Here is a 14,070-nt window from a genome sequence, read left to right on the forward strand (position 1 = left end):
GACTTATAAGTCTGGCACTGGTAGCTCATGTCTACACCCCCAACTACTCAGGAGGCTGAGACCTGAGGGTGTGGTTCAAAGCCAGCCCAAACAGGAAAGCCTGTGAGACTCTTACCTTCAATTAACTACCAAAAAAAGCCAGAAGTGGAGCTCTTACTCAAGTGGTAGAGTGCTAGTGTTGAGTTGAAAAGTTCAGGGACAGTGCCCAAGCCCTGAGTTCAAGCCCACAACTGACAAAAAAAGAAAGGAAGGGGGCTGGGAATGTGGCTTAGTGGTAGAGTGCTTGCCTAGCATGCATGAAGCCCTGGTTTCAATTCCTCAGTACCACATAAACAGAAAAGCCAGAAGTGGTGCTGTGGCTCAAGTGTCAGAGTGCTAGCCTTGAGCTAAGAAGAGCAGCTCAGGGACAGTGCCCAGGCCCTGAGTTCAAGCCCCAGTATGGGCATGGCAAAGGAGGAGGAAAAAAGAAAGAAAGAGAAATAAATGAATGAATGAATGCAGGAAGGAAGAGAGAAGGACACAAAGAATGAAGGATAGGGAGAAAAAGGAAGAAGGAAAGAAGGTAGGTAGGTAGTAAGGAAGGCAAGCCCTTCCAAGTAGACAAACACGTTTCTGACTTCAGCATATGGTCAGCTGTGCTAGACAATGAAGGGAGGAATACTAGGAGAGTGTGTAAGAAGAAAAGCTAAGTTTGGGCTGGGGATATGGTCGAGTGGCAAGAGTGCTTGCCTAGCATGCATGAAGCCCTGGGTTCAATTCTCCAGCACCACAAAAACAGAAAACAGCCAGAAGTGGCGCTGTGGCTCAAGTGGTAGAGTGCCAGCCTTGAGCAAAAAAAAAAAGGCGGCCAGGGACAGTGCTCAGACCCTGAGTCCAAGCCACAAAGCTAAGTTCATGTTTTTATAAACCGAGTTGGATGTCTCTGTTAGACAGTGAATAGATAATTTCAGCACCACCATTTGGAATAGGGTTGGGTATTTGAGAGTCCTCAACATGGAGTGGATGATACCACCCAGGAAGGGTGTGAAGAATGGGATTGGGCTCAGATCCAGAAGACACGAGTGTTTGTGGTGTAACAGGGGAGAGAACAAAACAACAAAAGTATGAAGAAAAACAAGTGTCAGGTCATGGAGGTCAAAAATAGGGTGTGTTTCAGGAAGTAGGGACAGAGGTCAAAACATACCAGAATAGTATAATGATTAACATATTGTCTTATAAAACTCAAAAAAACTTAAAAATTAAGTACTATGATGTTGTATAGGTGTGTGTGTATGAGTGGTTGAGTACTTAGCATAAGTGAGGTCCTTTCTAGTTTCCTTCTCTAGCAATGCAAAAATAATAAAATACAGAAGAGTCTAGAAACAGATCCATGCATATGTTTCTTCATATTTAATTGTGACAAAGCAAATAATGTCACACAAAGGAAAGTCCCAGATTTAAACATAAAATTAAATCTCAAAACTTCTAGAAGAGGGGTCTGGGAATATGGCTTAGTGGCAAGAGTGCTTGCCTCATATACATGAAGCTCTGGGTTCAATTCCTCAGCACCACATAAACAGAAAAGGCCAGAAGTAGTGCTGTGGCTCAAGGGGTAGAGTGCTAGCCTTGAGCAAAAAGCAGCCAGGGACAGTGCTCAGGCCCTGAGTTCAAGCCCCAGACTGGAAAAAAAAAATCTTCTGGAAGAAAGGTTGAGGGAGGTATAGCATAGTGATAACAATGTGTGCTTGGCACGCATGAAGGCTCTGAGTTCATTTCCAAGCACCACACTAAAAAGCAAAGACTTCTGGAAGAAATATTAGGGAATGATTTCTAATCTAAGAGTGAGCTTGGCTTAGAGGTGGCCAAAAAAATCCCTGAGAAAACATTGATAAAAGAGATTGCTTAGTTTGAGTTTAAAACATAGGAAGAGGCACTATGCACGTGACTAATTAACAAGCCAGGAAGAAATGTTTGCATGTGACATGTGTGTACCCACAATGCATATATATGAATGGATTCCATTGCCAACCACCTCATAAGCAACTCCTCCAAGGAACTAGTCACACATACCACCTCCCATCACCCAGGAGTCACTATTTATCCGAATCCTCTGCCAGCAATACTTCTGTCTATGGTAGGCCAAGGATGTTAGATTGGCAACCTCCCCCCCCCCCCCCCCCCCCGCCGTCTCTTAAAAGTTCCCCACTCAGGAGACAGGAGGCTTGAGATGGGCACCCCGAAACTGTGTGAGGTTTGGTTGCTGAAAGAGCCTTGAAGAGGGAGACAGCTGTTATCAGTCAAGTGCAGCCCCTCTTATTTTTTAATCAGGAAGGGCCAGAGACGCTGGATTGCAGTTTTATATCTCCCCGTCCCATTCCTCGTCCCTTTTTTGTTTTGTTTTAAGACCTCTTGTTTCATCCTCCAGTGTCAGTCTTTAACAGCAGTTTTCCTGGCGGGCCCAGGCTCCGGCCGGGTCGTCCCCTGCAGGGTGACTCCCCGCTCGGGACTGCACTGCTCAAGACCTCCACCTGCGGCTGCGGGGAGCGGGGCCATGTGGCCGGGCCCTGCGGCGTGGCCCGGGGCTCTGCCCCCGCTCCGGGTGGACTTGGCCGGGTCGGATCCCCGTCGGGGAGCGCCCGAGGTAAGTCACTGTGGCCGAGTCTAGTTTCCCAAGGAAAACCCGGAGTCCGGAGGCCAACAGGTGTGTTGTGAGCACCTCGTGGCGTGCGGGGAGGAGGGAGTCACGGGGCAGCCCCGGACCGGGACTCGAACCCCGGCGTCCCGACTCCCCGGCCCGGCCACCCTAGCTGCGGCGCCACCCGGCCTGCCGGGGCGGGTGCCTCGTGTTTACTCCCAGCCGACGGCAGGCTGACCCGGGCTGGGCCGGGAGGTCACAAGTCCGCGATCCGGGAGGGCCCGGGGCCAAGTTTCTATTCCGGGCCGCATCTCCGAGGGCCCCGGGCGCCCGGGCCCCGCCCCAGGCCGGGGTGGGACGGGGCAGGACCTTCCCACGGCCGGGGCTATTTTAAACCAAACTTGGTGCTCCCAGATTGGCTCGGCTTTCAAAACAAAGGGGAGGGGAGGCGCTCGCGGGGGGCGGGCGGCCGGGCGCCCCGGGGCCGCCGGGCGGTTTATGGGCTCGGGCCCCGTGTCAGAGCCTGCCGGGTGCCCGGGGCGGCCCAAACCAGCCCCCGGACGGGGCCAAGCCGGCCCTACGGCGGTGACCGCCGCGCGGAGGCGGCCCGGCCCGCGCCACAGTAACAGCCGTCACGCGGCCGACGAGGGCCGGCCCCGCCCGGGCTCGGCCCCTGACTCAGCCCGACGGCACGCCAGCCGACGGGGCGGGAGCCGGGGAGGCTGAGGGGCGGGCGGGAACGGCGCGGCTGCCCAGTCGGCGGCGTGGGGGCCGCTCGCGAAGCCCGATTCTGATGTCAGCCCCGGGGGCCCCGCGCCGGCCGCGGGCGGCCCCCGACCGCCGCTCCCTTCGGCCTTTGCGCGGCCGCGCGCCCCCCGGCTCCCGCCGCGGAGCCCGCCGCCGCGATGCCGCCTGGGAGCCGTAGGACGGCGGCGCGCGCTGCGGAGCGCAGCCCCGGGCCGGCGGACTCCGTCTCCCGTCGTGCCCCGCGGCTGTTTCTGACGCGACGCGGAGGCCCGCGGAGGCGGGGCCAGCGCAGGGCCCCACCCCGCTCTCCTCCGGCTGGCCCGGCGACGCGGCGGTGGCCGAGGGCGGCGGCGGCGGCGGCGGCGGCGGGGGGGAGGGGCCGGGCGGGGGGCCGGCGGCGGCGGCGGCGGCGGCGGATGGACTCGCGGGTATCGGAGCTGTTCGGCGGCTGCTGCCGGCCCGGAGCGGGTCCGGCCATGGGCGGGACCCTCAAAGCTAGGGCTGTCGGCGGCGGCGGCAGTGGCTGCGGGGGCCAGAAGGGGAAGAAGAAGAACGGAAGGAACCGAGGGGGCAAAGCCAACAACCCCCCGTACCTCCCCCCCGAGGTGAGCACCTAAAAGGTGGTGGGGCCGGAGGAAGCCACTCCTTCCGGTCCCAGGACCCCCGGGAGGCGGGACCGAGAGAACCCCCCTTCCGGTGTCAAGCCCCCAGGAAGGCGGGGCGCCGGGGGAGAGCCGGCCTCCGGCCCCCAGGACCCTCACCCCGGGAGGGGAGCGCGGAGGGGCTGGACCTCCCCTCGGGCGTCCGGACCGCTGGGGGCCGGGCTTACCCCTTATTTGGGAAGGACAAGTGGGGACAGGGGCCCCCATCTCTTTGGAGGCGAACAGAGTATCCGGATGAGGAAGCAAGCAGAGTAAACAGTCCTTTTTTCTAAACTTGCTCCACGAGGAAGAGCAGGGTGCCCGGGAGAAGGGCAGCGTGGTCCCTCCCTGTCCCCAAGTACTATCCCCAAGTACTCACTCACATCCAACCAGAGAACAGTTAGACTTAGCCCTCTGCCTGTCTTGTGAGGGGGTGGGACAAGAGAACAACACCCACTTCGTCTCTCCTCAAGATAGGGAGCCCCAGGAGGAAGAGCCTAAACCAGGGGTTATCAAACCTGTGTGCTAGAATGGCCCCAGTTCCTAGAACTTCTGATTCAGTAGGTGAGGGATGGGCCCGAAAATAGACGTTTCTTACAAGTGCCCGTGTGTGTGTTGCTAATGCTGTCGGGCCTGGGAACACACTTGGAGAGCCATCTGCATAGTGTCGCTCTTGGGTCATATTTCTGAAGCCATCCGTTCTAATGTGCCCATTCCCAGGAAAATGATAACTAAGTCATTGTTGATGGGAAAAGACAGTCCATCAACTTTGTGTGGTGGGGATTATGAGTGAAGACCACCTGTCAGGGCCTTGAAGGATAGTTTGATGGACTGGGTGGGAAGAGGAAAAATAAAATGGCCAGAGCAGAGGACTGTGGAAATGAGTAGAAACATGGAATGTACACCCAAGAGAAGAAGGCTTGTCTCAAAAGGATCCCACTGTGCTGCACTAACCACCTGGCAGGGAGAAAAGAGATCCTGAGATGGTAGACTGAGGATTTCAGCTCAACTGAGGTGTAAGGACTTAGGGGGATGGAAGGTCAAAGCCACGTTGAGTCTAGCTTGTGCAGTCTACCTTCTCCTCACATTTTCTGTTTGTTTTGTTCATCTCAGTTCAAACTTTAGAGTGCTCTGCTCTTCTCTCGTTGAACTTATGGTGACCAGTGCTGAGCTCACCCTTTGGCCCTGGTCCAGATCCACTAGTAGCTTCTTACACTTGATGGCATCAGCTGAGAGGGACAGGCAGGAAGGAAACGGGGTTTCCCAGATCAGAGGCAGAAAAGCCTTAACAGTAGACACATAGAGCCCAGAAGACACCAAGACACCTGCGAACAGCAGTTTTAAGCTCTAGGAGAAGGAAGAGGTGATCTTGCATCTAGGTGAAACATACCTCCCCTGAATAACGAAAGGAGGTTCCATTTCTCACCTAAGTTGGTGATTTATTGTCTCCTTAGAGAGGTCACACTGGGGCTGAGTAGAGGGGTTTTTCTGGCATTGGCCCTTGGCAGGCACTTGGCTAGACAGGTGATTGAGACTTCTGCTCCCTGCTTGGGCTCGATGGGAATGGAGGGAAAGTAGGCATTGAGTCTGGACAGTAGGTGGTAACTGCTTCCTGTTTCTTTTCAGGCTGAAGATGGAAACATTGAATATAAAGTGAGTCTTAGGCGGGGGAAAGCAGGGGATGCGTTAGATTGGTTAGGTTGCCCTTGCCAGCATGGGGTGATTTCTCATAGGTCTTTCCAGTTTCATAGTCTATGAGAACTTAGGATGTGGTTCAGGGCCAGGGCTCTTGGAACCTCATTCTAGTGAAGGGGAACATACTGTTGGAGGAGCTGGGGACAGAAGAGGAAAGGATAGGTCCTGTCCTTGCAGCAAGACAGATGGGGGGGTGGTGACGTGGGGTTTAGGAGGAGCACGTCTGATTTCACCTCCTGAAACCCCACCTGCCCTAAGCTGAAGCTGGTGAATCCATCCCAGTACCGCTTTGAGCACCTGGTGACCCAGATGAAGTGGCGGCTCCAGGAGGGGCGTGGTGAGGCTGTCTACCAGATTGGGGTGGAGGACAACGGGCTGCTGGTGGGCCTGGCTGAGGAGGAGATGCGGGCCTCCCTCAAGACCCTGCACCGGATGGCAGAGAAGTACGCGTCCCCTTTTCCTCAGGCCTTCCCGAGCTCTGGCGGCGAGCCTGGCATTCCCAGCAGAGTCCAGAGTCCGGGGGCGGGGCGTCTCAGCTTGTGTAGTCCCTTGGCAAAGGGCCAGCGCGGGGCACTGGTCCTGCCCTCTCTATTGGTCCTAGGCTGTTTTGCTCCTTACGATATGTTGGCTTATTTGTTTCCTCTGGAGGGGCAGTGGGTGGGATGGATGGGGAGGGGGGTGAGGAGCTCGGTGGGTGGTGTAGGCAGGCCCTTGGTCCAGAGCCAAGCTGTAAAGGGGAGAGTACAGTGAGACCTGGCAGCAGTGGTCTTGCTGTGACAGGGTTGGGGCGGACATCACTGTTCTCCGGGAGCGAGAAGTGGATTATGACAGTGACCTTCCCCGGAAGATCACCGAGGTGCTGGTGCGGAAGGTCCCTGACAACCAGCAGGTGAGTCGAAGCCCTTCCCGGCCCCTGTGCTGACAGGCCCCAGTCGTCGCTGTGGTGCCCGGGTCGTTGCTGGCTTCCCGCACGCAGCCGCAGCCTTGACTTTCAGCGATGGGTGGTTGATGAGAGCCCTTACCCCTGGCAATTTTGTTCACAGTTCCTAGACCTCCGTGTGGCTGTCTTGGGGAATGTGGACTCAGGAAAGTCAACCCTGCTCGGGGTCCTGACCCAAGGAGAGCTGGACAATGGGCGGGGCCGGGCTCGACTCAACCTTTTCCGCCACCTGCACGAGATTCAGTCTGGCCGGACCTCCAGCATCAGCTTCGAGATCCTGGGCTTTAACAGCAAGGGAGAGGTGCATGGGACCGCCGGGACCCAGTGGGGCGAGCCTCTGAGGCTGGATGGGATGGCAGAGGGGAAGGACAGAGGCTGGGGGCAGAGAGTGCAGCCTTTGGAGTAGCGTAGATGAACTTCCCAGGGCGCTGCGGACCAACGCTCTCCCTCTTAGGAAACACGTGGAAGTCAACTGGACTAAGTAGAAAAGGGGGCTCTAAGTTTTGAGGCAGGGCCACTAGGGACTGACGTAGGTCCTGGCAATTCCTGAAGGGTTGGGGTGGCTTGCAGGGGGCACTGAGAGCCTGGGCTCTGGGCTAGGTGGTGAATTACAGCGACTCACGGACGGCCGAAGAGATCTGCGAGAGCAGCTCCAAGATGATCACCTTCATCGACCTGGCGGGCCACCACAAGTACCTGCACACCACCATCTTCGGCCTCACCTCCTACTGCCCAGACTGCGCCCTGCTCCTGGTCAGCGCTAACACGGGGATCGGTACGAGGCCCCGGGGAGGGGGGAGGGGCCGGGCTGAAGGGAGGTGCTGACTCCTGCCCCGGGCTGCTTCCAAGTTGAGAGCCACACCAACCCTCCTCTTCCTTTCCTCCCTCCCACATTCTCTCCTCTCCTGCTGCTGCCACCTCTCTGTGAGGCAGCCGGCACCACAAGGGAACATCTGGGGCTGGCACTGGCCCTGAAAGTGCCCTTCTTCATCGTGGTCAGTAAAGTGGACCTCTGTGCCAAGACCACAGTGGAGAGGACAGTACGCCAGCTGGAGCGGGTCCTCAAGCAGCCTGGCTGCCACAAGGTCCCCATGCTGGTCACGTCTGAGGACGACGCTGTCACTGCTGCCCAGCAGTTTGCCCAGTCACCCAAGTGAGCCTGCCTCGCACCCTGAAGCCCTGCTCCACGGGGAAGGCTTCCCAAGCGCCCGGGAGCATGGCGTGCCGCCCGCAGGGTCAGATGCATTCTAGCCCAGCCCCCTGGCCCTTGCAGCCCAGGACGGGGTGGGCGTGTTGGTCTCTGTGAAGGGCGTGGCCCGTCCCCAGAGCCAGCCCGGAGCTTTGCTGATGCCTGGGACCTTGGGGGTATTTCCTGTCTCTCTCAGGCCTGGGGATGGACTTCACGTGCCACATTCCCTGGCTTGCTCACAACCAGGAGAGAGGGACCCTTTCCTACCCAGAGAAAGGCTCACCGGATGTGTGGAGGCCCCCGCTTCCTGGCAGGACTTCCCTCATCTCCATTCCGTCCCTTCTTCTGCAGCGTCACCCCTATCTTCACCCTGTCCAGCGTGTCGGGGGAGAGTCTGGACCTTCTCAAAGTCTTCCTGAACATCCTGCCCCCGCTCACCAACAGCAAAGAGCAGGAGGAGCTCATGCAGCAGTTGACGGAATTCCAGGTAGTTGGCTCAACAAACAGGTAGAAGGCTGGGGGTGGGGAGGGGCCAGTTCTGACCCCGCCAGAGCCTGTTGAGAGGTTGTACAGCCTGGGAGGCCGGACATGGATGGAGATTTCTTTGGCTCCAGGTGGATGAGATCTACACGGTACCAGAAGTGGGGACTGTTGTTGGCGGGACGCTTTCCAGGTGAATGGTCTTGTTTGCTATCCATCCTACTTGGCCCTCACCCCCTTGTACTCTGAGGCATCCTGCCAGAGGAGGAGACCTTGGAGTTGAGACACGCTTGTTTGTGCTTTGTGCTTGCATGTCCTGAAGAGCTGCAGGAAGCCACTCTGCCTATGAGGGAAGAAGTAGTATAGCGGCTTGCTGGGAGGAAGTGTGGGCTTATCACCTAAACACATGTCAGAGTAGGGAATAGAAGAAGACTTCAAAGCAGAGGGTGAAACCCAAGGGTTAACGTGCTCCTCCAGGGGTCAGGTGTTCACTGTTGTCAAAGCAGAAGGCGCCTTTGTGCCAGCGTTACCGCTGCTCTTCCCTGGTGTTGGACTTGAGTCTCAGTGGACTGGCAAGGCAGCCGTCCCCCTACCTTCAAAGCGGAATTGAAACTTCCTTTTCCCTCCTTGAGGGGCTGAGCCCCAGAAGGGAGGGAGCTGGGCATGACCCTCGCGGTCGCTCAGGGGCCCCCGGGCTGACACTGTACCACCCGCCCCGGGCTGCAGTGGGATTTGCCGTGAGGGTGACCAGCTGGTGGTGGGCCCTACGGACGATGGCCGCTTCCTGGAGCTGAAAGTATGCAGCATCCAGCGCAACCGCTCTGCCTGTCGAGTGCTGCGAGCCGGTCAGGCCGCCACACTGGCCCTGGGGGACTTTGACCGCGCGCTGCTTCGAAAGGTGAGCTGCGTGCAGGGGTCGCAGAGAGAACACAAAGCCAGTGAGTGACTGTTGGCCAAGGAGCACTGTGCTCCGAGGTGCTTGTCACCCAAGAAGCAAAGGCCTGGTTACAGGGTCTGTATGAAAATGGCTTAGAATGCTCACCAAGGGGAAGAGCACTGTAGTGTGAGTCACCGCGGTGTAAGCTGCGTGTCCAGGACCCTAGAGACACTGCTTTGTAAAGGGGGAGGACGTGGGAGAGGGGCATTGAGACCCTTGTCTGCCGAGGCTTGTGGGGTTGGAGGGAGAAGCGGGTTCAGGGGGCTGGGGGGTCGCTGGGGAGGGATCGTCTAAAGCCGGGCGGGCCCTCGGTGGGCCTGCGCTGTGCCTTCCCCAGGGCATGGTGATGGTGAGCCCCGAGATGAACCCCACCATCTGCTCCGTGTTCGAGGCAGAGATAGTCCTACTGTTCCACGCCACCACCTTCCGGCGGGGATTCCAAGTGACAGTCCACGTGGGCAACGTTCGTCAGACAGCCGTGGTGGAAAAGATCCACGCGAAGGTGAGCGGACCCTGCCGGGCCTCCAGGGAAAAGGCGGACGGACGGCCCCCAGCCACCGGGGAGGCCTCTCCTCAGACACGGCGGGGCTCCGGTCCCACCAAGGGAAGCGGCCCCCTGGGAGGCCCCAGGGGTAGCCAGGGCCGGGAGATGGGAGGCAGTGGCCGGGGCAGTGACCGCTTCTCTGCTACAGGACAAGCTGCGGACAGGGGAGAAGGCGGTGGTGCGTTTCCGCTTTCTGAAGCACCCCGAGTACCTGAAGGTGGGCGCCAAACTGCTGTTCCGGGAGGGCGTCACCAAGGGCATCGGCCACGTCACCGACGTGCAAGCCATCTCAGCGGGAGAAGCCCAGGCCAGCATGGGCTTCTGAACCCTCCGAGCCCGACAGCGCTGTCGCTGTCGCCACAATACACGATGACTTCCGGCCACGCTGCCCGCTGTCGGCGGCTCTGTGTGTTCCTAGGCTAGGGAGAGGGCGCTCTCTGCCACTTGCTTCCCGACAGCTTTCGGGAGAGGCACGAAGCTCGGTGTGGCCCCGGGAGGGGCAGGACTGAGGGAAAGACACTTCAGGGCAACGAGCCCACCGGCCGGCCCAGCAACCCTGCAACCCTGCGGCTTGTCTACTGGAGGGAGCGGACTCCAGCCGCCCGGGCCCCATCACCAGCGGGCGTGACCGGCCCGCCTGGTCCCCGCCCCTCAGGAAGTGTCACAACTGGGGTGGCCTCAGCAGCACTCCTTTTTCTATACCTCTTCTCAAGGCCATGTAAGTTGCCCATCTCTACCTGACTGCACAAGAAACACGGCTCCTGGCCCCCTGGCGGCCCCCGAGCCCGAAGAACTTGAGGGAGGGGCAGTGAGTGGCAGTGTTCCCACCCTGTCGAGACCTAAGGCCAGCCCCTCGGCTTTGTTCCCCTTTTTCTCCCAAGGGCCGAGCCCCCAGCTCCTTTCACAGGCCCCACAGGTGCTACTTGTTGTGCTGGCCCCCGCGTGGGGCTGCCAAGCTAAAGCTTGCCACGCCAAAGGCCAGCTGCATGGAAACCAGTGTCCCCTTCCCCTCTGCAGCCCCCTGGGGGCCTTCATGCCGGGTCGGATGGGACGCTTTGGCTGGGGGACCTGGCCCCTCACAGTTCTGCAGCCTTGCCCTCTTCGCCCCATTTTCTGCTCTGACATAAACGTTGTTTTAGTAATTTGTAGTGCTCATCCCCTTCCCTCTGAAGCAGGGAGCCAGGAGAGGGAAAGACGCTAGCGTATTTCTTACTCTGAGGCATGGACTCTCCTTTCCCTTTATTAGCATCCCGGGTTCCCGTAGGCTCAGGGATTTGTTGGTTGAGATTTCTCTGCATATATAAATGTACATGTATATATATTTAAAAACATATATATTGTACAGAATAAAATGTTTTGTTGAACACACTGCTTATGCTTAAGACACAGGCTCAGCTGGCCGAATTAGGTTCCTCCGCAGAATTGGAGGCAAGTGAATCCCCACCATCGCTGAGCCCCGGAGAGGTCTTTTCTCATTTGTTTCTTTTGCTCCTCCCCCACAGGACCAGTGTCTGGTGCTCTAGCTGTGCGTTCTTTAGTGAGCAGAGTTGGAAGCAAAAGCAAGGCCTTTTTAGCTCACGTAGGTAGCTTCCCTGTATTTGAGGAGGAGCTCTCTCCTCTGCCCGTCAGAGATCAGGAGAAATGAAGAGATGAACGGCAGGCTGGTCCTCACTTGACAGATTGTTTTTTTCTTGGTGTCTGTAATGGAGGCTTGAACTCGGGGCCTCACACTCTTACTTGGATTTTTTGTTCAAAGCTGGCACTCTACCATTTGGACTATATTCCCACTTTTGGCTTTTTGCAGATTAATTGGAGATAAAAGGCCCACAGACTTTTCTGCTTGGGCTGGCTTTTAAATGCAATCCTCTGATCTCAGCCTCCTGAGTAGCTAGAATTTATAGGCATGAGTCACCAATGCCCTGCATTTCACAGGTCTCTTATAACCTAGATTCTTAGGACTTTGAGGACCATCTGCAGAATATCAGCCCTTTTTTTCATGTTCAGACTGTCACTTATTATGGGTAGGGAAGTAAGGTCCAAGGCTAATAAGTCAATTGTAAAAACATGGACTACATTTTGAGCCTGGGTCCTGGAAAAAGAAATAATGTGGTTCAAGGTCTTCTATGCCTGTCTCTAGAGTATTAAAGTGATAGCGTACCTCCACCCGGGACCAGCTGCAACTTAAAATATGACTCGTTTGTCTTGCTCCTAGAAGCCTGCAGTAGATAAAACTTCCTGTGTTAGGAGTGAAGAGCATTTTCTTCCTTCTTAGGAGTTACGTTTACTTCTTTACACAGCTGCTATTAAATGTGAAACCAGATGGTCCTATGGCTTTCCCCCAACAATGACCTTTACGCTCCTGCCTGCCAGCCAGGCTCACTGCCCTTGTGCTGGGACAAGGCTGATGCTGATACTGCCCCCTGGTGGTCATCCACTGCCCCTTGCTCATACCCTACCAATCAAGGCCTCTGGAAGTCCAATGAAACCTTTCCACCACATCACTTTTTGGCCAGTCCTGGGGCTTGGACTCAGGGCCTGAGCACTGTCCCTGGCTTCTTTTTGCTCAAGGCTAACACTCTGCCACTTGAGCCACAGTGCCACTTCTGGCCCACATCACTTTTTTTTCTGTGGCTCCTTCGAGTAAGCCAGCCTGTCAAAAGTAGTTAACTTTTTCTGCAGAACAGCCAAAAGAGATGCATCCTTCAGCTCTAGTTTTTGTTCTCTCTTCCCTAGATTAACAAAGAAAAAGCTGGAGCCAGGTGCTGATTACAGGCTCCGGCCTATAATCCTAGCTACTCAGGAGGCTGCAATCTGAGGATCAAGGTTTGAAGCTGCCTGGGCAGGAAAGTCAGTGAAACTCTTTTATTTCCAGTTAACCACCAAAAAGCCATAAGTAGAACTGTGGTTCAAGAGGTCGAATGCTAGCCTTGAGCACAAAAGCTCAAAGGTACTACCCAGACCCTGAATTCAAGCCCCAGGACTGGCATGCACACACACACACAGCTAGGAGTGTTAAGGAATGCCTGGAATCCCAGCACACCAGGGATTGAGGCAGTGGGATGGTCAGTTCAAGGCCAACTTGGACATAGAGAGCCCATCTTAGAGAGAAAGGGGTAAGTGTGGTGGGAGTGTTAGAAAATCACATCTCAGCACTTAGAACACCTCCGGAAAGTAGTGAGCCACGTTGCTACATTAATGGAACATTTAGGGAGAACAAAAGAATATAAGGCAGGTCTTCAAAAAGCTTGCACATTTTTACTGCCCCAGTTTGGCATATAATAAAATTCTTTTGTATTTTTCATTATTATAAAAATGATATGCAGAGGAATTATCATTTCACAAGTCGGGTAATGAGTACATTTCTTTTTTGGGCATTGTCACCCCTTCCTTTGTGCTCCTAGTTTTTAGGTTTTCCCTCCCCATCTCCACCCACAGTTGTATAGCTCATTTTCAACAGTGTCTATTGAGTACCACTGCTGCATTTGCTCATCCTTTGCCTCCATTTCTCTGCCCCCCCATCCTGCCAAAGACAGACAAACCCATATCTAAACATTTTTTTACTTCATACATACATACATTCAAGGAATAGCAGGTACATTACGTATTGGTATGCACTTGAAGAAGTCTTATCTTTAAGAAGCTGCAAGTCTGGTATACGTAGGGGGCTAGTCATAAAAGTGAAAAATACCGTCAAAGGGTACTTTCTGCTAGTCTTGGTGAATTTCAAACTTTACCCCTTCAAGTTAAAATCAGAGCCCCGATTTATAAATAAACTAAAAAGCAGTACTTGATTTGTGTCCACTGTTCTCCCCACCCATTTCACCCGTCACTACCTAGCTCAGTCCATGTCCATTTGACTCCATGTCTAATTTCATATTCTTTCATGGTCCTGGAGATTAAGTGGTCTCACACTGGGCAAATATTCAACCACAAGCTATACCTCATTGCACCAATAATTCAAGAGTCCACTTCTCACATGCAAGAGAAGAAAGTTAATAATGCAGTACCAGGCCAAGCATACTGTCTCCTGATATAATTCCAGCCACATACGAAGGCAGTTGGGAACCTGGGCAAGAACACGACCACACAAAAAAATAACTACAGCAGAAAAGCCTGGGGTAGGGGTAGGGCCCAAGTTCCAATATCACCACTACCACTCCCCCCAGAACTTCTGCTCGTGGCATTATCTGAACTGCGCATTTTACAAAGCTAGGAAGAAAGAATTAAGTCATGTCGTTTTATACTTTTTTTTCCTGTGCCAACTTTTAAGTTTTAGCAAGGAG

At 55.4% G+C, this 14,070-nt stretch overlaps 1 protein-coding gene across 2 annotated transcripts; it reads left to right on the top strand.

Annotated features, from left to right (window-relative positions):
• Positions 1-2,586: 2,586 nt before the first annotated feature.
• Positions 2,587-11,151, top strand: Gtpbp2 (GTP binding protein 2). 2 transcript variants are annotated; one of them, XM_048347706.1, is made up of 12 exons: positions 2,587-2,620; positions 5,629-5,655; positions 5,956-6,140; positions 6,478-6,586; positions 6,741-6,938; positions 7,238-7,412; positions 7,571-7,790; positions 8,178-8,313; positions 8,441-8,499; positions 9,033-9,204; positions 9,581-9,745; positions 9,936-11,151. In XM_048347706.1, exons 3-12 carry the CDS (start codon positions 6,007-6,009, stop codon positions 10,110-10,112), a joined length of 1,545 nt encoding a protein of 514 aa, XP_048203663.1. In that variant the 5' UTR covers positions 2,587-2,620; positions 5,629-5,655; positions 5,956-6,006; the 3' UTR covers positions 10,113-11,151. The 2 variants fall into 2 exon arrangements, with proteins under 2 accessions (XP_048203663.1, XP_048203662.1); XM_048347705.1 differs by lacking the exon at positions 2,587-2,620 and adding an exon at positions 3,697-3,966.
• The last annotated feature ends 2,919 nt before the right edge of the window (positions 11,152-14,070 follow it).

This window comes from Perognathus longimembris, chromosome 6 (genome assembly GCF_023159225.1).
Source record: "Perognathus longimembris pacificus isolate PPM17 chromosome 6, ASM2315922v1, whole genome shotgun sequence".
Classification (NCBI taxonomy): domain Eukaryota; kingdom Metazoa; phylum Chordata; class Mammalia; order Rodentia; family Heteromyidae; genus Perognathus; species Perognathus longimembris.

Excerpts from the sequence above, each read along its gene's own strand:
- Gtpbp2 (XM_048347705.1), top strand. The coding sequence starts at position 3,778 with ATGGACTCGCGGGTATCGGAGCTGTTCGGCGGCTGCTGCCGGCCCGGA. Across the intron at positions 7,413-7,570 it reads CAGCGCTAACACGGGGATCG|CCGGCACCACAAGGGAACAT; the intron begins GTACGAGGCCCC and ends TCTGTGAGGCAG. Across the intron at positions 8,314-8,440 it reads AGCAGTTGACGGAATTCCAG|GTGGATGAGATCTACACGGT; the intron begins GTAGTTGGCTCA and ends CTTTGGCTCCAG.